The sequence below is a fragment of the Camponotus floridanus genome, unplaced genomic scaffold, assembly GCF_003227725.1.
Source record: "Camponotus floridanus strain SB8 unplaced genomic scaffold, Cflo_v7.5 scaffold27, whole genome shotgun sequence".
NCBI classification, from domain to species: Eukaryota; Metazoa; Arthropoda; class Insecta; order Hymenoptera; family Formicidae; genus Camponotus; species Camponotus floridanus.
Window position 1 is genome coordinate 1,940,449 of NW_020229403.1, and position 23,798 is coordinate 1,964,246.

At 27.5% G+C, this 23,798-nt stretch overlaps 3 protein-coding genes across 8 annotated transcripts; 2 read left to right on the forward strand and 1 right to left on the reverse strand.

The window, feature by feature from the left end:
• Positions 1–1,268: 1,268 nt before the first annotated feature.
• On the reverse strand, positions 1,269–9,537 carry LOC105251497 (probable cytochrome P450 305a1). 5 transcript variants are annotated; one of them, XM_025409551.1, is made up of 10 exons: positions 9,475–9,537; positions 9,184–9,236; positions 7,582–7,743; positions 4,866–5,120; positions 4,108–4,348; positions 3,633–3,792; positions 3,428–3,536; positions 2,250–2,430; positions 1,841–2,100; positions 1,269–1,504 (listed from the first exon to the last, which is right to left on the reverse strand). In XM_025409551.1, exons 3-10 carry the CDS (start codon positions 7,661–7,663, stop codon positions 1,326–1,328), a joined length of 1,467 nt encoding a protein of 488 aa, XP_025265336.1. In that variant the 5' UTR covers positions 7,664–7,743; positions 9,184–9,236; positions 9,475–9,537; the 3' UTR covers positions 1,269–1,325. The 5 variants fall into 5 exon arrangements, with proteins under 5 accessions (XP_025265336.1, XP_025265335.1, XP_025265338.1 ...); XM_025409550.1 differs by having other exon boundaries at positions 9,184–9,283; positions 9,475–9,514; XM_025409553.1 differs by lacking the exon at positions 9,184–9,236 and having other exon boundaries at positions 9,475–9,522.
• A 714-nt stretch (positions 9,538–10,251) lies between these two features.
• Positions 10,252–12,887, forward strand: LOC105251484 (aurora kinase B). 2 transcript variants are annotated; one of them, XM_011258338.3, is made up of 7 exons: positions 10,252–10,332; positions 10,643–10,779; positions 11,061–11,252; positions 11,322–11,456; positions 11,534–11,692; positions 11,846–12,077; positions 12,607–12,887. In XM_011258338.3, the coding sequence occupies exons 2-7, from the start codon at positions 10,745–10,747 to the stop codon at positions 12,703–12,705; spliced, it is 852 nt and encodes a 283-aa protein (XP_011256640.1). In that variant the 5' UTR covers positions 10,252–10,332; positions 10,643–10,744; the 3' UTR covers positions 12,706–12,887. The 2 variants fall into 2 exon arrangements, with proteins under 2 accessions (XP_011256640.1, XP_011256639.1); XM_011258337.3 differs by having other exon boundaries at positions 10,643–10,786; positions 12,607–12,885.
• Positions 12,888–15,641: 2,754 nt separating this feature from the next.
• On the forward strand, positions 15,642–23,737 carry LOC105251483 (shootin-1). The gene is made up of 10 exons (XM_011258336.3): positions 15,642–15,892; positions 19,215–19,646; positions 21,206–21,319; positions 21,404–21,498; positions 21,603–21,759; positions 21,943–22,071; positions 22,151–22,296; positions 22,545–23,079; positions 23,167–23,225; positions 23,426–23,737. Exons 2-10 carry the CDS (start codon positions 19,220–19,222, stop codon positions 23,567–23,569), a joined length of 1,806 nt encoding a protein of 601 aa, XP_011256638.1. The 5' UTR covers positions 15,642–15,892; positions 19,215–19,219; the 3' UTR covers positions 23,570–23,737.
• Positions 23,738–23,798: the final 61 nt, after the last annotated feature.

The window sequence follows — 23,798 nt, forward strand, 5'->3', positions numbered from 1 at the left end:
AACGGAATTGTGAGTATACAAAGGTATATATCTGCGAACGAGTAAGCAAAAGATAGTAAGAGAAACACGAGCAAAATGTTTGCGTGCAGCAGCTCTACACAATTCTTTTATCGGTCGCATCATAAGAAAAATAAATCGACTATCTCACGAGATTTAAACTTTGTATTTGAGGAACTTTAGATGTCTATACAATAGATTATACCTGATATTTCTGTCTTTTTATGATATGTTATAAATTCTTGACTTATATGCAAGAGAAAAAAGCAGTTATTGTATCATATTTTTGATAAGATTTGTGCTTGATACATTTGATATATATTTAATGTCAATTTACATTTTGATATTTTTAATTTGCAAAATTTCATAGCTACATATTCATGACTGTGATAATGTCGATAAATAGCCAAAATGGTCTGCTACTTTAAAAAAATAGAAATATAAATTCTTACGTAGATAGAAAAAGAAGAAGAAAGAAGAGATCTTTTCATTTTAGTTGCTCTCTTTTTTTTCTTTTATTTTTCTTTCTTTAACAATTTAAATCTATATTTATCATAGGAAATGTGAAAATGCTTATAAAACAAATTGATTCATATTTTGATATCAAATATTTGTCAAACAAGATAAAATTTACTACAAATCTTTAATTTAGACTTCCAACAATTTCTTTAATACAAAATGCAACAATTCTCTAATTTAAACGAATAGTAACGAATAGTATTAATATTTATAATAGAATAGAATTAATAAATATATATAAGTAATTATAATAAAAATTTAGAATATTATATATATAAATTATATATATATATATTATATATATAATATAATATAATATAATATCATGATAATTAAGTAATCGAGCACTAAGAGCCTACAAAAAATTTTTTACACAGATTAATAAAAACGTACAGGAGAAGTGTCGGTGTGGGGCTGAATAGCTCAGTGGTAAGAGCAGTCGCCCGGCAAGCGAAAGACTCGGATTCGATTCCCGATTCAGCGACTTCGCCCCGATATTTTTCCTGTCTATATCTCTCCAGGGGGATAAAGGGGGTGTTATAGAAGTCTCAAACCAAGAGAATCTATAACTTGGCATATGTATGTCTTTATAAAAAAAAAAAAAAAAAATCGCGAACAATTAATGTTCGAAATAATTTACGCATTGCCATCCGCGTTTTGTAGGCTCTTAGTGCTCGATTACTTAATTATCATGTTGTTAAATACATAGAGCCGAATTATTTACCAATTTATTTATAATATAATATAATATAATATAATATAAATATATATAAATATTAGGTTGAAAATATTTGTGATATAAGGCAATATTATCGGGGAACAATTAACACTTCGTAAGGTTTTGGTGCAATTATCAATCCACTGGTAAACTCTGCCTTAATGGATTTTTCACCCGGTACTGGAAGTAAACGATACTTTTGCATTATGCTGATAAATAACAGGAACAAAGCATTTTTTGCAAATGCTTCAGCGGGACATCTTCTTTTTCCTAATAAAAAAAGAATTTATATATATATATATATATATATATATATATATATATATATATTTATATGTATTTAATGGTCGAAATAACGATACATCAAATTTGTCCATGTGACCATAATAACTATATTGTAGATATTTACTATGCAAATGATTTCACACAAACATTAATTAAGAGAATATTTTCTTTTCAAAAAGACATGATTTTCTTTTGCATGAAACAATCAGTAAACAAAATAGAATTATCATAATTACATAATTGGTAAATCTTATAAAATATGTTACAACAATATTTAATTTTTTTGTTATAATTATTACTTTTCCATAAATGATAATTTACCTTTTCCAAATAATATGATATTTTCGTCCATTCGATAAGTACCATCTTCCTTTAAATGCCTTTCAGGCTTAAATGAAGTCGGATCAGGAAATAATTCTGGATTCATATTATTGTGAAAAACATTCATTAACACGGTGGTATTCTTTGGTATTGTGTAACCTCCAAGGATTGTGTCATGAAGAACACGTCGTGGGCCAATTACAGGTGTAACGAGCCACATACGTTGAGCCTCGACAAGTACAGCCTTCGTAAAAGGCATTCTGTAATTTGAAATTAAATAAGTATTTTTTCATGAATAATGAAAAATATATGAGAAATATAAGAGTTACAAAAAAATATTTGAAACATTTTTGAAAAAAATGTATTCGACATTTATATAAAAATATATTAAAATATGTAAAATCATTACTTTATTCCATCTTCCAAAATAGGATATCTATTAGGACCGATTACAACGTCGATCTCCTCGTGCACTTTGCGTTGTACGTCCTGGTGATTGACTATTTGCAAAAAGAGAAACTCCAATGTTGCCGTTGTAGTCTTTATTCCACCGAAGAAAAGATCCAGCAATGTTACAATGAGATTATCATCTTAAACCATAAAAGATCGCATGTTCCAAAAATAACATAACACATTTATCTTATTAGTTCACAATTTTGTCAGATAAAAATAATATTTAGTATCGCTATTTTGTCGTGATAGTGATAAACATATTTCTAGCTGATAACGAAAGTTGACAGCCTTTTTAAGATAAAATCCTTAAATCATCTGCAAAAAGCATTAGTCAAGTTTTTTATCGATAAAAAACTTGACCAATGCTTTTTGCAGATGATTTAAGGATTTTATCTTAAAAAGGCTGTCAACTTTCGTTATCAGCTAGAAATATGTTTATCACTATCACGACAAAATAGCGATGCTAAATATTATTTTATATTTAATTTCATAGAATACTAAATATTAAATATTACTATTAATTGTCATGTTTCTCTTTCTATGAGCTTGATAAGCGTCCGCGAATCGGAATATGATTACAATTTTTATCGATAAAAAACTTGACCTTTTATCGAAAAACTTGACTTTTGTATAAAAGTTTTTATCGATAAAAGGTCAAGTTTTTTATCGATAAAAATTGTAATCATATTCCGATTCGCGGACGCTTATCAAACTCATAGAAAGAGAAACATGACAATTAATAGTAATATTTAATATTTAGTATTCTATGAAATTAAATATAAAATAATATTACAATAATACTATATTGATAATAGTCCAAAATTAAATAAAATAACAACAAATATTAAAACAAGATTTTCGTAATCTCTGTCTTCGATTTCTCGCATTTAAATTAATCGCATTAAATATCTCGCATTTAAAGTAATTGTACAATCATAAAGCAATATAAGCTCGTATATTTCAATGGTATAAATTAAAATGGGCCTATACTGCAAAAAAAATATCGTTTAGACTACAATTAATTTTAGAGTATGATGCAATAATATATTTGAAGTTTTTATATAATTGTGAAAAAGATGAGATTGTTGCATTACCTCTCTACATGTCATTAATAGTAAACAATTTGACTCATACCTGAAAACACGTCCTTGTACTGTTGTGCGAACATCTCGTGGAGAAACGCATCGATAAAATCTTTTTCTTTTCCTTCGACATACTTTTGTTTATGTTCATTAATAGTTTCCTAAATATTGGAGACAATTGCAATACATAAGTTGTAAATAATCATTTTGTTCAAACGAAAGCAAACACAATATTGAGAGCCATTAAAATTATGTACCATTAACAAGTTCTTAAGTTCATTGTTTAATGTGACAAGGATTTTATATCCTGAGATTTCAGGAACGATGAAACGTAGCCAAGGGAAACTGGATAAAATCCCACCAGACATATCAAACTTCTGCGAGCGACGAGTCATCAAGTCTAACAAAATTTGTAATCTGCAAGCAGTCATAGAACCGATGAAACGATAAACGATTATAGATCGACATATAATCGAATCATCATATTCTTTATTTTCAGAGACTTATCATGTTTTTAATATAATTGTTTCTTACGCATTCTCTTGCTGCACGATCATGATCACGCAAATATAAAGTATATTACTAAATTAATTAACGCAAAAGGAGAAATAGTAAAGAACAGAAAATAAAGTGTAAAAAATTGATTATAATTTTGAATTCAAACGTTCTGAAAATAAATTCGTAGTAGTTACTAACTAAAATATCTCGAGGAACGTCGTATGCTACACGTACCTTGACTGATCTTCAGAGACTCTTTTTCCTGTGATTAGAGTCCAGAGAACATTTATTACACTAGGTGCGATTACTGTTTGTATATGTTGCACACCACCATCTTTTAGTTTTTCCATGATAAGTACCAGTTCATCCAAAAGAAGTTGCATCATTTCTTGTTTAACGAAACCAATTTTCTTCAGAGTACATATTGACCAAGTACGTAATATATTCCAATCCGAACCATCATTCATTGTGATCCCTATTAGTGATTTTAATGAATCGATAATTTTAATTTTTTTCAATTTATGCAACTAATCATTCTTTAATATAACCAATAAATTTATTTGTTTAAAAATTTAAGAAATTTCTTTTTTAGAAAATGTCATGTATCGTTGAGAATTGAAATGTTTTATTTTTATTTCTTTATTTCTTGAGAAATTAAATTTAAGAATTTTATTTTGCGTTTTACGCGATTTGTGAAAAAATGTCAAAAATGTACTAATGTACGTTTTTAAAAAATTTAAATTCAAATGTTTGGAAAAAATATAAAAATATTAAAAATTGGCTATATAACAAGAACAAATATGTATGAATTATTTATTTATAAATTATAAATTAGATAAGAAAAACTTCATTTTATATTTTCAAATAAAATAGCAAAAAATAATTATCCTTATGATAATTATCTTTATGATAAAATTGTATATACAATATTTAAGGATCAATTTTTAAATTTTAAACTTTAATATAGCGAGATTTTCAATCAAATTTGTTACCTTTTTTCATTCCCATGTTACGTAACTTTATGAACTCATTCCAAGGACGTCCATCATACTCTCTTTTGTTAAGTATTTCGTGTATGAGTTTACTGTTTGAAACAACAATCGTATCATTGCCACCTAATCGTAAACTAATGATATCGCTATTATATTGCTTGCTGAGTTCCAAAAAGGCTAAGTGTTGTCCGCCAAGTTTTTTTGACAATTTTTTAAGATAATATGTATTCCCAACAAATGGCCACGCAAAGGGACCTAAAAATTTTTGATACAAAGTATAGACATAAAAATTGTCATTGTAAATCTATATTACAAGATATTCTAGTATTATGTAGTGTGTTTTTCTCGCTAGATTAATTTGGAATTATTGAACATAATTCAATATTGCATAATTCAATATTTTTAAACAATTATTTCCAATTTATGTGAGTTTTATGATATTTTATAAGATATTTTCAAATATGACAGGAATTTTTAAAAAAAGAAAAGACATACAAAGGAAAAGATAAAACATATACAAAAATATAAGACGATAACAAAAAATATAAAAAATTTTGTACTGCTATAACAATAATTAAATTCTTGATTGTCATATCGGAAAAAATTATTAAAATAACTACCTACCATTTTCTAAATTTAAGTTTGTTACTTATTTGTTACTTATTGTTTGTTACTTATTATTTTCGTACCATTGTATCCATTTTCTCGTCGATGTACAAGTTATTGTATTTTATATATTTTTTAAATATATTATAAGTTATTATTTTAAGTGTTTACGCTGACTATTGTCGTTGGAAATGGTTATAATTTATCAATTATATTTCTCAAACACAAAAAATAACAATACAAGTAAAAAATAACTCATTATTTTAATATATATGAATATTAAATTAAATAAATTTTACATAAAACATATGGACTTTGTCTTTTTTTTTATATATTATTATGAAATGTTGATATTATAACTAATACTATTGTATATAAACATTAAAATAGTTTATACAAAAATTAAGAAATCTAAAAAAAATTAAGTTTTTTGTACAGAAAACAAAAAAGAATTATTTAAAAGAATTATAAAAATTGCTTGATAATATAAGGTGTTTTTCAGCAAGCAAGATAGAAAACACAGTGTAACACTAAAATAATAAAAACGAAGTGATAGAAGTAATAAAAGTGAAAGAAGTAATAAAAATGATAGAAGTAATAAAAGTGACCTCTGTGTCATTTGCTGTGTCAATAATATCCAAATAAAATATGAAATCATGACTGAATCACGTGTTCTCTATCTTGCTTGCTGAAAAACACCTTATATTATCTTTTATTATCAAGCAATTTTTATAATTCTTTTAAATAATTCTTATTACAAAAAACTTAATTTTTCACGATTAGATTTGCGACAGAGTTCATGTCAAAAAAATTCAGTGTAAACACTTAAAATAACTTCATATACTTAAAAAATATATAATAGAAACAATAACTTTTCGATGAAAAAATGGATATAATATTCTCCGATTCAATATAATGGCGATTAATATATAAATAAAAAGAAACACTACATACATTATTTAATAATTTAAATGATTAAAGAAATTATGTTATAAAGTATAAAGTATAATCTTTACTTTTATTTCTTTAATAAGAGAATATAGTAAATAAAAAATATTTTTATAAATAATTTGATAACCACTATCTATAAATTCGATAATATATAACATAAAATATAAAAGGAGAGTATTTGTTAAGTTTGCAGATTTATTTTGAAGATATTCAGAATAAACTAATGTAATAAATTACATTTCTAAGAAAGATGGGAAGCTCTAACATTTTTTAGTTTAAAAAAAATAATAAAATTTAGTTTAAAGGTTTCAAGGACCAATGTAATGGTGAAAATTTGCAAAAAATAGAACGGTTATTACAATTTAACAAACCATCAGAAAATGTTTATTGAATTTAAAAACGACAAACGCTGCGTTTCGATCCAATTCGGATTCTTTTCAATATCGAATAACAAAGTGAGTAATAAACATAAAAAACGCAAATTAAAATAAAATGTTTTTCGAATCTTATTTATATTATACCAATAACTGTTAATTTTATTTTTATTTTTATTGTTTATTATTCATTTTGTTATTCGACATTGAAAAGGATCCGAATTGGATCGAAACGCGTTTGTCGTTTTTAAATTCAATAAACATTTTCTGATGGTTTATTAAATTGTAATAACCGTTCTATTTTTTGCAAATTTTTACCATTGCGTTGGTCCTTGAAGCTTTTGAACTAAATTTTATTGATTTATCTAACGAACCTTTACTTCATTATAATAATTTTAAAAAAATGTTTTATATTATATATATATAAATCGTTAGGTATATTATATATTATATATTCCTCTAAAACACAATTTATACTTATTAAATAAATAAAATTAAATTGTTTAAAATGTATATAATTTACTTATATAAGTATACCTATATAAGTATATTGCTTTTACTAATTAACTAAGAAAAAGTTTCTTTTTAAATTTTTCAAATTCTATTTTATTAATTGAAGAGAGAGAATAAAATTTCTTATTGTACAAAATATTAAATAATTAAGAATACTGTAAATGTAAATAATTAATTTATATAATTGAGCATTTAAATTGTATAGAATGTGTTATAATTTATTAAAATTAATTCTAATAAAAAATAAATTATTTATTAAAAAAATTAATTACCTGGTGGATAGTTCGATTTCTGTCGTAATATAATGGTAATAAGTAAGATAATTAAAATCGTCGCCGTCAATGTTACTATCATTGTGTCTCGCTGTTAAATTTGTCTCTTTCTTACTCGGAATTGCGTTTCTCAGAATAGATCCTCGTATTCTGTCCACTTTGCTGGAATATAAACCAGTTTTAACAAATTTTTTTCAGCGTTTCTGCAGGTTGACTTGTCAAATCAATCACATCTATCTTTTAATTTAAGGCAGAGAACTTATTATTTAAGTTGTCTTGCTTACAAAACCATGTTACTCAAATAAATACTGACTCGGTCACGTAATTCAATATATAGATCTAGCAATATTTAAACGCGCATGATCAATCGCGCTTGAATAAGAGATCTGTACATACAGATGTGAATCAACTGGCTAGACTGTTGGAGATATATCAATTAATGACAATGGTCCACTTATCAGGAAGTTTCCCTTTAATGAAAGTGAAGCCGACTTCATAACCGATCTTGGTACGAAAATATAAAATTCGTTTATATCAAATGAAAAACTAGTTAGTTTCTTAAGAGAAATTATTATTGATATATATTAAATTAGATTAAAAAATTAATATAAATTATAAATATATCAATTCTTTATCTAATTTTATGAGAAATTTTAAGCGAAAAAAATTATCAGAAGTCTATATAATTACCGATTGCATAATAAATTGATCGGTACATAAATATCAATTATTTGGATTGATCGTATCTAAGGTCCGAATCTAATATGTACAATTAAAGCAAATTAATAGCTGAAATTATGTAGTATGGATTTATTATTATTATTATTATTGAAGCTACATATTTATTATTATTATTACTATTATACATATTATATTCTGGTCTTCGATACGGTCAATTCAAATAATTGGCATTTATGTACCAATGAATTTATTATGCAGTCGATAATCTCCTGCATGATAGAAAGATTAACACAAGCATTAAAACTCACCCTATATATAGAATAATCTGAGGAAAAAAATATGATAGATATATGATATATTATTAAAGTATTTAAAATATAATGTATAATCACTGATAGTTACTTTACAAAATTCTAAATAGTTAAAAATTCTGGGCAGCATCATTTTTCATTCTGATTTCAAGATGCATGATATTCTTATAGTATGGTCTATTTAAAAAAATCTATGAATGTGATTGGTTTTCCAAATACTGTATAAATGAAATTAATGAAATTTCCTATATGAATTTTCAACCATTTGCATAAATGTATATACAAAACTTATATTAATAAAGTCATTGCAAAATAATCTCAAGAAAAACTGGACTTCTATATATTACTAGATTATCAACTAATATAAGGTTTGTTTATTCTTTCTAAACTTTCTGCAAATATTATTTTAATTTTACACAAAACTTAAAAAATAGTTTACGTGGCTTGAGTAGTCAAAGAATGTAATACAAATTGCGAAGATTAAAATTATAAATGGTAAATTGCATTACAGATACAAATATTTTTACAACTGATTCATGGTAAAACGATCTCTTGATTTAATCTTAAATGAGATGACACTAAAAAATGCGCAGGTGACTTGTATGAATACCTGTAACCGCCTATATCCTTCGATAAGCTCTTCTTGATTTCTCCGTCTTCACTCTGGTTAACGATATCCATATCTTCAGATTATGTATCTTAATGAGAAGCTAAACAATTCTAATGTATACTTTGCGAAATACTATATTCACAGCAGTTGAATATATCCTTATTTTTCACGATGACAGCAACAATTTTAATTATTAACAGACTTTCGCTTATGAAAATGCACAAAATACAAGACGTTGCGAAGTATACTTTTTACCTTTTTCATATAGGATCGATATATCTTTCAATTTACCTGAATCCAAAAAAGTGAAAGTACACAAGCGTGCGATGAGTATGAACTGATCACGTGATCACGTGAGTAAATGGTTACAATCATAGATATATAAAATGTATGATCGGAATCTATTCTGCGATGAGGTAATGATGAGGCACCAATAAGGTTTGACCACCAATTATATTGATCTAGGGTAACCAACTGATTGACCAATCAGAGAGTCCTATTTTGAATTGGCCAATTGGCGACGTGGTCAATCGAGTGGTCACCCGTATTGGTTAAAAATAACCAGTTTTAAAGCCCGTATTTAGAGAACCTCTAGGAGAGAGAATGGACAACTGATCAAGCTTTTTCATGATTGGCTGGCAGAAAATGTATCAATTTTAGCTATTGCGACGCCAATGCAAAATATGATGACACACAAATAGGACACACATATATTAACCTATTTGTGTGCATCATATTTTGCATTGGCGTCGCAATAGCTAAAATTGATACATTTTCTGCCAGCCAATCATGAAAAAGCTTGATCACATGTCACATGATCAGTTGTCCATTCTCTCTCCTAGAGGTTCTCTACCCGTATTACATTATAAGTTGGAATTGACCAATCAGAGTAGCCGACTGACAAATTCCTTTGTTTGGTTGCAAAAGTTGAACTCTGATTGCTAGTTACTTGTGTAAATCCACCAATCAGATCCCTTCGTTTCTGGACAACTTAGTTATATTTATTGAGTACAGATGTCATCTATCTACAATGTTTAAATTTAAGATTTAAAATATTCAAATGCGAGGGAAAAGATCGTCAGTTACAGACGAACATATGAGAGATATTTGATTGAATTGAACATATTTTTCACGTTTTAAAATAGCATTGTAAGTAAATAATAACATCATTATGAATTTTGAGTAAATATCGAAAGTACTTGGAAAATTTTCTGTTTTTTGGAAAGAAAATCTACGAAAAAAATGACATAACATTCGTTAATTTATCATAAATTTATATTGAGCAAATATTATATTATTGCATTTATATATACGAGTCTTTTTCTTCATAAATAATATTAAACAAATTAATAGAGAAAGAATAAATAAATAAAATTTATAAATATATTATAAATGTTATAAATAAATCATTTATTTATGTTATAATAATTTATAAATTTATAATTATATCTTTTTTCAGTAATATATAGATATTGTATAATATATTATTCATAATGGGAAGTGGACAGACATTTAAAGTGCCATCAACCATATCTGGATATAAAGAAATTATTCACGACACATGTCGCAAGATGATGGATCACGTTCACAACAGGGGTAGAAAGTATATACATAAAAATATATTTTTGTATTAAAAAAAAATTAATATTATACAAAAATACTTTAATAAATACTTCAGTATGTAATTGATATTAATAGAAAATTTTTTTTTGAGAGTATTAAATTGTCTATAAAATAATACCAAGTTAATAATATCTTTTATTATCAGAAACTTGCCAAGTAATTTTGTATAAGAGAGGAAATTTATATAATACACATAATTATCAGATAAATGACCTTTTAATATTTATAAATAATTTGTTTATATCATTAAATAGCTACCAATGGAGCTTAGGAGATTTTGAAATTGGAGCACCTTTAGGAAGAGGAAAATTTGGTCGTGTGTATCTAGCTAGAGAGAAGACTATGCATTATATGGTTGCCTTAAAAACATTGTATAAAGTTGAATTGGTAAAAGGACGTGTGGAAAAACAAGTAATGCGAGAAATTGAAATACAGACACATTTAAAGTATGTACATTACACACATTTTAAGATATATTTATATAAATATTCATTTATTTGTATATTGTATTACAGACATCCACACATTCTTCAATTATTAACATATTTTCATGATACTAAAAGAATTTATTTAGTTTTGGAATTTGCTGCAAGAGGTGAATTGTATAAAGAGTTAAAACGTCAGCCAGATGGAAGATTTAACGAACACTTGTATATATTTATATTTCTATTTTTATTGCTGTATATATAATTTTTACAAGCTACTTATGCTTTAAATATTTTATCAGATCTGCTAAATATACTTATCAAGTGGCTGATGCTTTGGAATATTGTCACAAAAATGATGTCATTCATAGAGACATAAAACCTGAAAATTTATTGCTTACATATGATGGTGACATAAAACTCGCAGACTTTGGATGGTCTGTACATGCACCATCCTCAAAGTAAGCATAAGATTCACATTTTCATTAGTTTAGTAGTTAACTTTGTGGAACATACTTTGTTATAGTTTCTAAAAGATTATTTATTTAACAATATCAAAAGAGTTGATTTTATTCAAATTTAGAGAGTGAATTTAATATTAACATCTTTTTCAGGCGCTTTACATTATGTGGAACCTTAGATTATCTGCCACCAGAAATGGTGATGGGACAGACCTATGATGTCTATGTCGATCATTGGTGTTTGGGAATTCTCTGTTATGAATTTCTTGCAGGAAAGCCACCTTTTTTAAGTGACACTCAACAAGAAACATACACCAAAATCAAAACCATGTATATACAATGGTCGGACAAAATTAAACCTGGAGCTAAAGACCTGATATCTAAAGTAACATTTATGTTTCATATTTTTATATTGTAATGTATATACAGGGTGTCCCAAAACTCATAATCAATCTTTCAAAGACAGATTCCTGGGATCATCTGAAGACGATTTTTCCTCAACGAAAATGTCGAGGCACTAATAATTTTCGAATTATAAGTGATTGGAAATAAGGGGTTTTTCGTAAACTAAGCTTTGCAGAAATAAAATATTAACAAAACCATATTCTTCGATTAATTTTAAATAGAGTTTACTTTAGTTAAGTTTTAATTTAAGACTTAATTGCAAAGATGTATGATGACAAAAATCGGGAACATGCAAAAAATGATGGCCTTCATCGACATTTTCGCTGAGGAAAAATCTCCAAATGATCCCAGGAATCTGTCTTTGAAAGATTGATTATGTGTTTTGGGACACCCTGTATATAATAAAGACGTATATCTAACTTTTAAATTTATCTTTACAGCTTATATTGTAATGTATATATATATATATAATAAAGATGTATATCTAACTTTTAAATTTATCTTTACAGTTAATCAAGAAAAAAAGTTCAGAGCGAATTTCTATGGCTGAGGTTAAGACACATCCTTGGATTGTAGAGCACAAAGATTTATCTAAACAAACAGCTTAAATTAAAACAGATAAAAGATTCTTCATTCACTGCTAAACATATTTTGTATTTGGTCATTTTTTTTCTTTATAATTAGATACAATATGAAAAATATATTTGTATACTCAAAGAATGAGAAATATCGATAAACATTGACAGATTTGCATGCTCCTTCATAATATATATTTTCGTATAGTATAACATCTAGAACCATGAGTAATTTCTATATATTTTTAATATTTTACAATATAGAGTTTTAAAAATATTCTGGATTTGTGAATACTCATCTATTTAAGTAAAATATTATCATATATAATAAAAATACTTGTGTTACAAATTTTATCAAATTATTTTAATTGAGATTAAGTACTATTTTAATTGAGTTTAATTGAGATTAAATTTTCTCGAAACTGCTACTTTGCCCAAATATTTTGCATATTTATAGTAATTTCAAAGATAACTGCTATCAAAAGTAAATTATTAAGAATTATGTCTACATTATGTCTAAAATTATGTCTAGGCATATGATAGTAATGGTTGATTTGTTTTTTAATCTCTTGCACTTAGATATCATTTTTTATTGTTTATATTATTTTTTTTATTATTTCATCTATTATTTTCGATTTTTCAAAGAAGTAGATATTGATTATAAATAATACATAATAGAAATACAATATAAATATTTTTTTTATTGATTTAAATGATAGATTAATATAATATACTAAACATGTAAAATAAGATCCGTTCAGCAGAGGAAACCACTTAATAAGATCTTTAGGAACTTATTTAATAATGACTGATTTCTACTTTTAGATTATAAGAGAATCACCAACTTGTTCTTTCCTGGTTAATTGTTAACCGCCATCTTGGGTCTACGTGTAGAGCTGTAGATCAAATGTAAAGGCCTTGAATTGAAGCATCACCATAAACATATATATTATATATACACATGTGTGTATCTATGATCACCGATCACCGATGTGAGAGCTTAAGATGACGTCGGCGGCAAAGTGGGGATAGTATGTATGTATGTGTGTATGTATATATATATATATATATATATATATATATATATAAAATAATAAATAAAAATAAAAGAATGATTAATGATAAATAAATAATGATTATGGCATATATAATTATATGATACAAAATTAAAATTAAATATCAACAAAACTATAAGCATTTAATATATATATATATATATATATATATATATATATATATATATACAGATACAGATAATTAATATTTTTTATTGAGTCAGTATAATATAAATAATAGAAAAATAATCTATCTATATACATATATACACGTGTATATATACGTGCTATTATTTTTTACTTGCGAAACCGCAACAACAATGCGCTTCCGTAGCGACTTATACGAGACAAAGAATTGTTGGATGATTATTCAGAAATTATGACTCAACGTATATAAAGTATATTAAGCACATATATACTTTCGCAATTTTATGTATGCAGCTGCATGAGACTGTGCAGGACGAAACTGTTATCGTCGTAACAGAGTTGATGTTATCTTACATAGAATTATGTTAAGGTATTTAATATATCATTTACATACGATTCGCACTTGTATATTTTCGGAATTAAGCTATTTAATGCTGAGATAAAAGTTCTTATAGGATTTAAAAGATCAACTTTTCTTATGAAAAGAAAATGACATGGACACATGGAGAATATTTTGAATAAAATAAATATACAGTTGTTCTGTGTGTGTGTGTGTGTGTGTGTGTATATGTGTGTGTGTGTGTGTGTGTGTGTGTGTGTGTGTGTGTGTGTGTGTGTGTGTGTGTGTGTGTGTGTGTGTGTGTGTGTGTGTGTGTGTGTGTGTGTGTGTGTGTGTGTGTGTGTGTGTGTGTGTGTGTGTGTGTCTGTCTGTCTAAAGATTATAACAGACTTTACTTGACTTGACATTAAAATTAAATTTGTTATTTTGAAATTTTATTGCTATAATTTAATAATTTATTTTCACAAAGCTTCTCTCTCTTTCTCACACACACACACACACATAAACGAGATGAAAATAATTTATCGATAGAATTAACAATTGCCATTTTTATTTAATGAACTTAATATGAAATATTAATATATACATTATTTTAAAATAATTTTGTAAAATGAAAAGGAAAAGTTTTATATATCTTATTATATAGATTTAATTATATTATTATTCATATAAATTTTGGTATTGGTCGATTTTACGCAAACATCGCAATTGTGTCAATTTGTCTGTTTTTATGCTATGCAAATTTTCCCTGAATTTTCTCAATCTAAAATCTAACGATTCTATCGACAAATTTATGAATTTTTAATCATTATTTGTAACTCTATATACATCGCTTTCTGTGTACTCAGCTGCTGACTAATTGCATAAATTCCTTTCAAGACAGCGTCGAAAATATATTCGAAATTATCGGATTTTTTAATTTTTACTTCGGAATGTGTATATATATATATATATATATATATATATATGAGAAAAGACGAATAAAACACTCTCTAATGATTGATTCGATCAACTGTGAAGGTCAGCTGTATTTCCATAAGAACTTTTATTGTGCTTTGTTAAGAAAATATGTTTCATGTTTTATTTATTTTATAGAAACAAAGTAATTCTTAAAAAATAAGGATATAAAAAATATTTGTTGATATTTATATTTTACACGCATTGCTATGTTCTTGCGCGTATATATTTTCTTTTCGCGTAATTTTTATATTCAAAGCATATTGATTTGAATAGTTTGTTTTCGATAAGATTTGATATATTGCTTGTGTTGTTCTCTCTCTCTCTCTCTCTCCTCTCCCCCTCCCTCCCTCCCTCCCCCCTCTCCCCCCTTTCTCTTTCTCTTTTTGATTACGTTAGCTAAATCACACAAAACGCATCTCATTCATCAATGAACGATATTATATGTTAAAAACTATCCTGCAGAAGGTACGTCGAATATGCGTGCGCACACGCTTGGGGTCGGCTGACTTCGAGGAAACGACACTCTCGCATTCCCGAAGCTCTCTTTCGCAGTGTTGCGAGATAATGTTAACGTTACGAGACGCAAGGGAATCAGTACGCTTGTGAATGCACGCGAGTGAGAACGTGTGTTGGAGTTTGTGACTGCGACGAGTTCGATGTGCCGAGCGTACCGACAGATTAATTGTTTTATCCTCGTTTAATGATATATCGAACAAATGTGAGTGTAATTTATCTTATTGTTTATACAAGAGAGAAATATTAATTATATTTGCATCGATCATTATTTTGCATGCGAATCAATCGTGATTTTTACAAGAGGATAATTAACGAGCTAAATTGTATCTTATACCAATTTTTACAACATGTTTTTTTTCTCGTTGCAATGTAAGATAATGCATTATAAATTGTATAAGGAAGATGATGTTACTTATAATTAAAATTTTCAATCATGATTCGGAAAAATATAATTCAATGTTTCTCTCTATAATTCATTCGAGATATCGATCTTCCCTCGTTTACATCTATCATTTTCTAAATGATTTAGTTTTACATATAATATGAAACTTGAAGCTGTTCTTTAATACAAAGAGGAAAAGTGAAAGGACCTCTCGTATTTTCTGATCTGACGTACGATTCCAAAGTTCATTATATATACAACAGTGCTGTGTATGATATTGTGATCAATAATTAAAAGTCTACTCGAGTCTTTATTTTAAATTATTTTTATGAGTGAAGTGAAACTGAATTGATAGTCATTGAAGCAAACTGTGATTGATATAAAAAGAAATAAAATTTATATATGATAATTATAAATTTCATCATGTGTTTAAATTGACTTCCCAGACAGCACACATGTCCAAAAGACATCTAAAAGACTTCTTAAAGACGTCTTAAAGTCCTTTAGACGTCTTTAAGACGTCTTTTGGCCTTTTTGTGCTGTATGGGTTTATATTACTGTGTGTATTCACAAAATATTGTGATCTCTTGATATTTGATTTATTTCTGACCGTTACATATAATGCAAATTTTCTTAATTTTACGTAATGATAAAAGATAAAAATTTCCTTTCGTAGTAAAAATATGATATTTAACATATTTATAATCCATGGAGAGAGAGAAAGAGTTAAAAGAGATAAAAAATGTATTTTTAAATAATAGATTTTTATATCAAAATCATATCAACAATATCTTACAAACTGCTTAAAAGAACATTTGATAGCTTTAAATTGTTAATATTAACAGCAAGCACGTGACAAATTACGTATCTATCAATTTAATCAATTGGCTTGTAATCATGCAATACATCAAAAACACTTAATATTCCTTCTATCATGAGTCATTCATACTAGTAAAGACATATTTTATCTGGAAGCATTTTTTAGTTTTTACATTTTTGCAGTACAGTGTGATATATATGTAAAAGAAGTCCGTGATCTATCAATTGTACTTTATCAGACACTTTACTCGCTACTCATTGCTAATTTGCTTTAATATTGGAAGCGCGTCAATGCTTGTGCATGTGTATTTGCATATAAAATTAAGCCTATAATATTACGATGTACAATGCCGCTAGTTAGACTATAGCAAGTGCAAGAAAAAAAGACAGGTGCAAGTGTTAACTAATCGATAACAAAAGATGATACATAAACCATACAATTTTTTAACTTTGAACATAGAATATTTATTTATACGATGAGTGATTTTTTCACAAGAATTTATATACATATCTTCCTTAATAAATGTAAAGAGAATTTAGAATATTTCTTCATGTAATAATATTAAAATTTTATGCAGTCAAATAATGAAATAAAAATGAAATCTACAGTCGCATTACTTTGTTATATCAATATTTCTTATTTAAATAGTTACTTAACATTAAGTATGATTTTCATATTTATTTCTTTGCTTACATAAAATTTTTTAAAATTATTTTAATTATTTTTAAATTTTTCGAGCTAAAAGTGTTCTTTTTTGAGAGTACTCTGTTTATCGATTTTAACACTCTGATACGTCTTTCCTGCTTTAGCATATATTTAAAGGATAATTAACTTTGAAAGAGCTAAGTGACTTCTTTAAGCATTTTAATGCAGAGGGTTGTCTTTATTCTATTAAAGTGCTTTGTCTCTTGTCTTCGAACGAGCGAATTTTTGTTAGAGTAACGTGTTTGCGAGAAGAAGCCAAGAGTTCAGGGGCGTTAACATAACTGAAGCCAGAACAATAATTATGCATGATATTATCGAGAAGCAATCGCAACACCTGGCGGATCTCCGGTCAGGGGAAAGCGAAGTACATCCGTCGACTCACCGTCGACATCAGTTTAACGATTTACGTGCTGCACGAGCCCTGACACAGACGCACATTCCGACGAATTAACTTTAAATGGCCCGCGGGGGAGGCTCCCGCGAAGCTTAGCACGTGCGACTAGACCTAACTGGAGTAAACTTTTGTGAACGAATTCTATTTTAGAAACTTTTGTTCCAATAATTCATATTTTACAGTTTAAGAATATTTTTTAATTAATCTTTCACTCTTTTTCCATGTAAACAAAATAACAAATGTATAGATATATTTAATAGTAACTAATAATTATGATACTCATTATTCAGAGTTCGATAATTTTGGACAATAAGTACGACTGTTATAATATTTTACTATCAATTAATTATGTTTCATAATAGTTTATAGAATATAGATGTAAATATTTTTTCATGTAAATAATTTTTCTTCTTATTTCAAATATTTAATATTGATTTATGAAAATAATAACAAATAACTGTCAATGGTAATTAAATAATATTACTTAATCCTTATCAAAATAAATCTAATTCGTTTCGATATTTATGAAATTTGGATTAAGAATATTTTGATATAACGATTATTTTAAATTTAACTACTAACGGCAAAATGTGTTTATCACCAATATGTTTATTTTTAAAGATGTCCTATGTTATTAATCTTTAACTGTAACTGATAGCAATATTCAGATTTTTTTCTTATGAGTCTTTCTTTTGTGTAGATCATTCAAAATGTCACGTTATTTGAATATCGATTATGTAATTTCGATCGAATTAAAGATCGATATAATATTGTTTGTAAAGAATACATATACATACACGAAAAGAGTATCTCTGTAATTGACACTTGTCAAATGTCACATAATTTCTCAACGAACATGTATCATATTTATCAGAATAAATATTATGATATACATGATATTTAATACCATAATAGAATCGTGTGTGCCACTTGCGAAAAATGAGATAAGATTATATAAGTAAGAAAGTTTTCAATTAATAATTCATGGCTAAAAATCCACTTTTAAATTATTTTAATAAAAATTATAATAATAATTATTTTAATAATAATTCTAGTAATGATTGCATTTCATTTATAAGTTTGTTACATAAATAATATTTGAAAAAAGATACAAATCGACTTAAAATACTTCTTCTCAGGAAATAACTCTCATTACACTTCATTATTGTAATAGCGGTAAAGCTTAATATCAAATGGTTTAACAAGTACATTTACTTCCACAGTTGCTATGAATAAGACAGAATTCAACATCGTCCTAAGCACAGAGACACCGAAAACCTCGACCTCGAGCGTGATTCATTCTCACATTCCGGTGCCTAGAGTATCAACTGCGATCAAGACTCAAGAAAGATGCCCTCCAAAGCGTAGAGGGTCCTTCGAGAGATTGGGCCGCGGATCCGTGGCCGCTCAAAAAGCGTGCTTTGAAAAGCTCGAAGCTTCCGTCGTACAACTAAGATCACGTAACAATAATCAATTGTCAACTTCAAGCATCGAGATACGAAATTCCAAGGAGAAGACGACGCCTGTGAGCAATTATAAGACGAGCGACGTTTTCAAGTTTAATATGGATAACAGCTTTAGCGAGATCAAGTGGAAAAATAAATATGAAGACTCGGAGAAGAAGCGAAAGCTTTTGCTACAAAAGAATGAAGCTGGTAAGCGTCAAATGACGTGCGATAAATAAATAAATTTAACAATTACATGAATGGAGACATCGCATGGATAATCGCTTATTAAATTTGCTAGATTTGAAATTTTGAAATAACTGATAAAGTAAATGTACGCTGTGACATTTTTTTAACCCGATGTTTACATTATTGAATAGTTGAAAAAAGTAGAAAAAATAAAAGAAAACAAATGATAATCGATATTTATATATAACGAAAAGAGGAAGAAACAAGAAAATAAATAAATATGACATTTGTCGGGCAGATTGTCGATTTAATATATATTCATTGGATAGATAGAAATTAAACATACCTACTAATATTAGATTAATAATTGAAAGATGTCTTGATAACAAATACAAGTCAATACCGATATACACTTTGATTTTTTGTATATTATTATATTTCTAGGACATACAATTTTGTTAATTTTCTATTTATCATAAAAGAAATCATAAAAAAGTTATAATTTTAATAATTTTATAAATAATTACATTAGATATTTTTTCATAAATTCTTATATGTTTTGAGAAGAAGAAAGTTACTTTTAAACGATTGTTTCCAACGATTCATATATGTAAATGCTTGAGACTTGAGATAAAAACAAGATTTCTCTCGTTACTTTTGAAATTTCTTTTGTGGCTTGTTCTGAATATGATAAATCGACCGATGTTTCGGCGTTAATCTTTTTGCAAGACTTTCCTTGGCAGAAACTCATAAATAATGGAAAGTACATACACCACACGAGAGATTATTTTGATTGACTCAGAATGTTGTATAGTCGATTATCGTGTTGTGATTCACTGCTGTATGTAAAACGAAGGCAATGACGTTCTATTAGTCACACTGTCTATAACACGATAGAATTTTAAATTGACATAGATAAAAAATTATTGGTACACGGTTATTCGCGGAATTTGTATTCCTGGCACGATTCGTATTACATCGATTGATCGACAATCAGCAAAAAAAATTGATCAAGTTTATGGGCAGGAATAAATTGCTATTCTGTTCTAAAACTTTCCCAAAATCGTTGAATACTTCCAATAATTAAGCGACTAATGCTTTTTAAGCGATTCATGCATAATGTAACGCAATGCGTCAGAGATTGATCAAGGATGTTTAAAAATAATATTTGAGATACACACTAACAAAAAAAAAAGATATGAAGAACATACTAATCAGAATTTTACGAAACATTAAAGTAAGGCAAGTTTCAATGACATGCCACATATATAATAATCTCTTATAATTTATAAAAGTCTATTGTATATATATTTTATAATATTTCTTCATAAAGCTAATTAGTGAAGTAATATTTTTCCGTATATACGGATTTTTTTTTAGAAATGAGTAATGATATCATCTCAACAGTTCTACATTCTTATATGACTCTCCGATTGTCATATGACTTAATTATAATAATTGTTAACTGATTCATTTTATTTACGCATATCTGCTTATATTTAACAACATATAAAAAATATACAAAATATTAAATAATTTACAATAACATCATGTTGTAACTTATTTCTGTTCTGTATTAGTTAGTAAAGAACATGCAGATTTGGAGAAAAAATATCAACAATTGCAGAAAGAAAATAATACGCTACAATCACAAGTTCAAGAGAAGGAACATAAGCTGCTAAAATTGCGAACAGGTGTGCATCAATCTGGAAGTCACTTTATATAATTTAACGAGTATTTTTATAAAATTGCTATCAACACTTGCTAATTTTTTACAGTTTCGGAAGCAGTGTGTAAGGAATACGAACAATTAAAACGTCAATATGATGTGGAAACGAATGCAATGCACAAAGCTATGCAACAAGCATCTCAGGTAACTTGTTTCAATCTCGATTTTTATCAATGTACCATCACAAAAAATAATCGAGAGAATTATATTTTGGTTTTTTAAAATATAATATATAATTTTATTATTAGTGGTATCGACAAAACCGCGAGCTCAAACGAAGATCTCAAATTATGACGCAAAAGTTTCTACATAATAATCCAGAGCAATCATTGGATTTTGATTTATCCGACGAAGTGGATACATCGAATTTCGAGGATTTGGATGAGCTGAGACAAACGGTGAAAGGTAATTGTAATATGTAATTAATCTTGTTGCATAAGATGTCAAATTAAAACATAAAACTGAGCTATGATTAAGAGTTTTAAATTATTTATATAAAATAAATTAACTTTAGTTATACAAGATGAACAAGAAAATATTTACTAAATTGATAAAATGATCGATCTTAAATCAAATATTAATTTGCAGAATTAAGCGGTGAAATAGCGCGGCTTCAGACAGAACTTCATTCTGCGCGACTTCAAGAATTCGAAGCTCAAGAGCAGGTGACGCAATTGACTACACAGCTGGAAGAAGAAAGAGCTCTCCGAGAAAAAGGTAAAAGATAAGATATATCCCATAATCTTTTTTTTGTGATAGATAACACGACTAAGCGACTAATTCGTCTTTCTTATAGGAGAAGAGAAAATTAATGAAATGAAGGTTCACAAAGGAAATATGGAAAGAATTACAAAAATGGTGGCTGAAGAGGTGCAAGTTTTGAAAACGCAATGTGATCGTGAGAGAGAAAACGCGAAAATTCTCAAGATAGAAGCTGAAAAGGTGAATTACTAATTCTTACAATCTTTGATTTAATTTTGATAATCATTAATAATTTAATTACAATTTTATTTAAAATTATGCATGTAATATTATTTTAGAGTATCACACACAGAGTAAAACTCGTCATTATTTTAAAACTACATGTGTTTATAAGAAAATTGTAGAGAAAATATGTTTCGAAAAGTTAAATTATATTAAAAGATATAATTATTTCTATATAAATCATACTGATTAGCTCGATTGTTTAGGTTCAAAAAGAACGAAACGTCTTAGCGCATCAAAGCGCTCTTCTTATGGCGGAGGTCGGAGATGATCCAAATGGAAGATTATTAGCTGTTTTGCAAGAAGTGGAATCTTTAAAGAGACTATTAGAAGAAGAACAGCAGACGCATGCTTCCCAAATACAGATGTTACAGGAGAAACTGGAAGAAAAAGAATCGAATGTAGAATTTGAAATTGTCGAAGAGAAACTGAAGCTCGCAGAATCCGAGTTAGAAGTTGTTCTTCAGAGAGCCGAAAGGGCCGAGAAAACAATAGAAGAATTGGAGAATGTTGTTCGATGTTTAAAACAAAAAATCAGCGAGTTAGAGGAGAAAGTTTCGAAACCGCCACCGCCACCGTTACCTCCGCCTCCCCCACCGCTACCAATATCGATGACTGGTCAATCATCGATAAAATTGCTAACTAAGGAAAAATTGATCTCCGAGCGTTCGGCTGTAAGTGACATGGAGAATATGCTTGGCATTGCACAAAAAAAAACACCTGCAGTAACACAACAGCCTGGTAATTGCACAGTTCATTATTTTGTTAGTTATGAATTATTATACACACACAAATTATCACGAGATATGAAATGTCAAATATTTTTAGCTATTGACGATATTATCAATCAAATCAAAGGCGGACGTTTCACGCTAAAGCATACAGATGTAAGTATAAAATTAGACTATGTAAGTATTTAAAATACATCAAAGATATATTCATAACATTGTTAAACTCTAAAACATTTTTTAAATTTTGATATCTGTTAAATATTTTTAGACATGTTCTCTATTATTTTCGAATAAAGTATAGCATTACTTACAATTATCTCTGTTATGTATATACTTGAGTAAAATATTGATTTTAGAAACAAAGAGAAGAGGAGCGGAAAAGACGGCAAGCAGAAAATACGTCGCCAGCAGTTTCTGAAATGTTAAATATTCTTGGTACCATGAGACGGAGAGCTAAACCAATAAGGCAGTCATTCAAGTTTACAGACGCATCATCGTAGTAATGGATGTTGCTTAAATGAAAATAATTTGTAATTCCAGAAAGGTTTGAGTCTCAAAATCAGCTAAATCATACATTATTAATTTTACAATATGATATATCTTTCTTGTTTTATTTGTACATTTGCGTTTTATATCTATTTTACTCGTTTATCTAAATTTATGTATACAAAACCTATTTATTCAATTATAAAAGTAATGTCTATATTGCTATATAGATTTACCAAATGA

Excerpts from the sequence above, each read along its gene's own strand:
- LOC105251484 (XM_011258337.3), top strand. The coding sequence starts at position 10,677 with ATGGGAAGTGGACAGACATTTAAAGTGCCATCAACCATATCTGGATAT. Across the intron at positions 11,457-11,533 it reads GGAAGATTTAACGAACACTT|ATCTGCTAAATATACTTATC; the intron begins GTATATATTTAT and ends ATATTTTATCAG. Across the intron at positions 11,693-11,845 it reads GTACATGCACCATCCTCAAA|GCGCTTTACATTATGTGGAA; the intron begins GTAAGCATAAGA and ends CATCTTTTTCAG.
- LOC105251483 (XM_011258336.3), top strand. The coding sequence starts at position 19,220 with ATGAATAAGACAGAATTCAACATCGTCCTAAGCACAGAGACACCGAAA. Across the intron at positions 21,499-21,602 it reads CTATGCAACAAGCATCTCAG|TGGTATCGACAAAACCGCGA; the intron begins GTAACTTGTTTC and ends TTTTATTATTAG. Across the intron at positions 23,226-23,425 it reads TCACGCTAAAGCATACAGAT|AAACAAAGAGAAGAGGAGCG; the intron begins GTAAGTATAAAA and ends TATTGATTTTAG.
- LOC105251497 (XM_025409551.1), bottom strand. The coding sequence starts at position 7,663 with ATGATAGTAACATTGACGGCGACGATTTTAATTATCTTACTTATTACC. Across the intron at positions 4,349-4,865 it reads TAACATGGGAATGAAAAAAG|GGATCACAATGAATGATGGT; the intron begins GTAACAAATTTG and ends AATCACTAATAG. Across the intron at positions 2,101-2,249 it reads ATTTTGGAAGATGGAATAAA|AATGCCTTTTACGAAGGCTG; the intron begins GTAATGATTTTA and ends TTCAAATTACAG.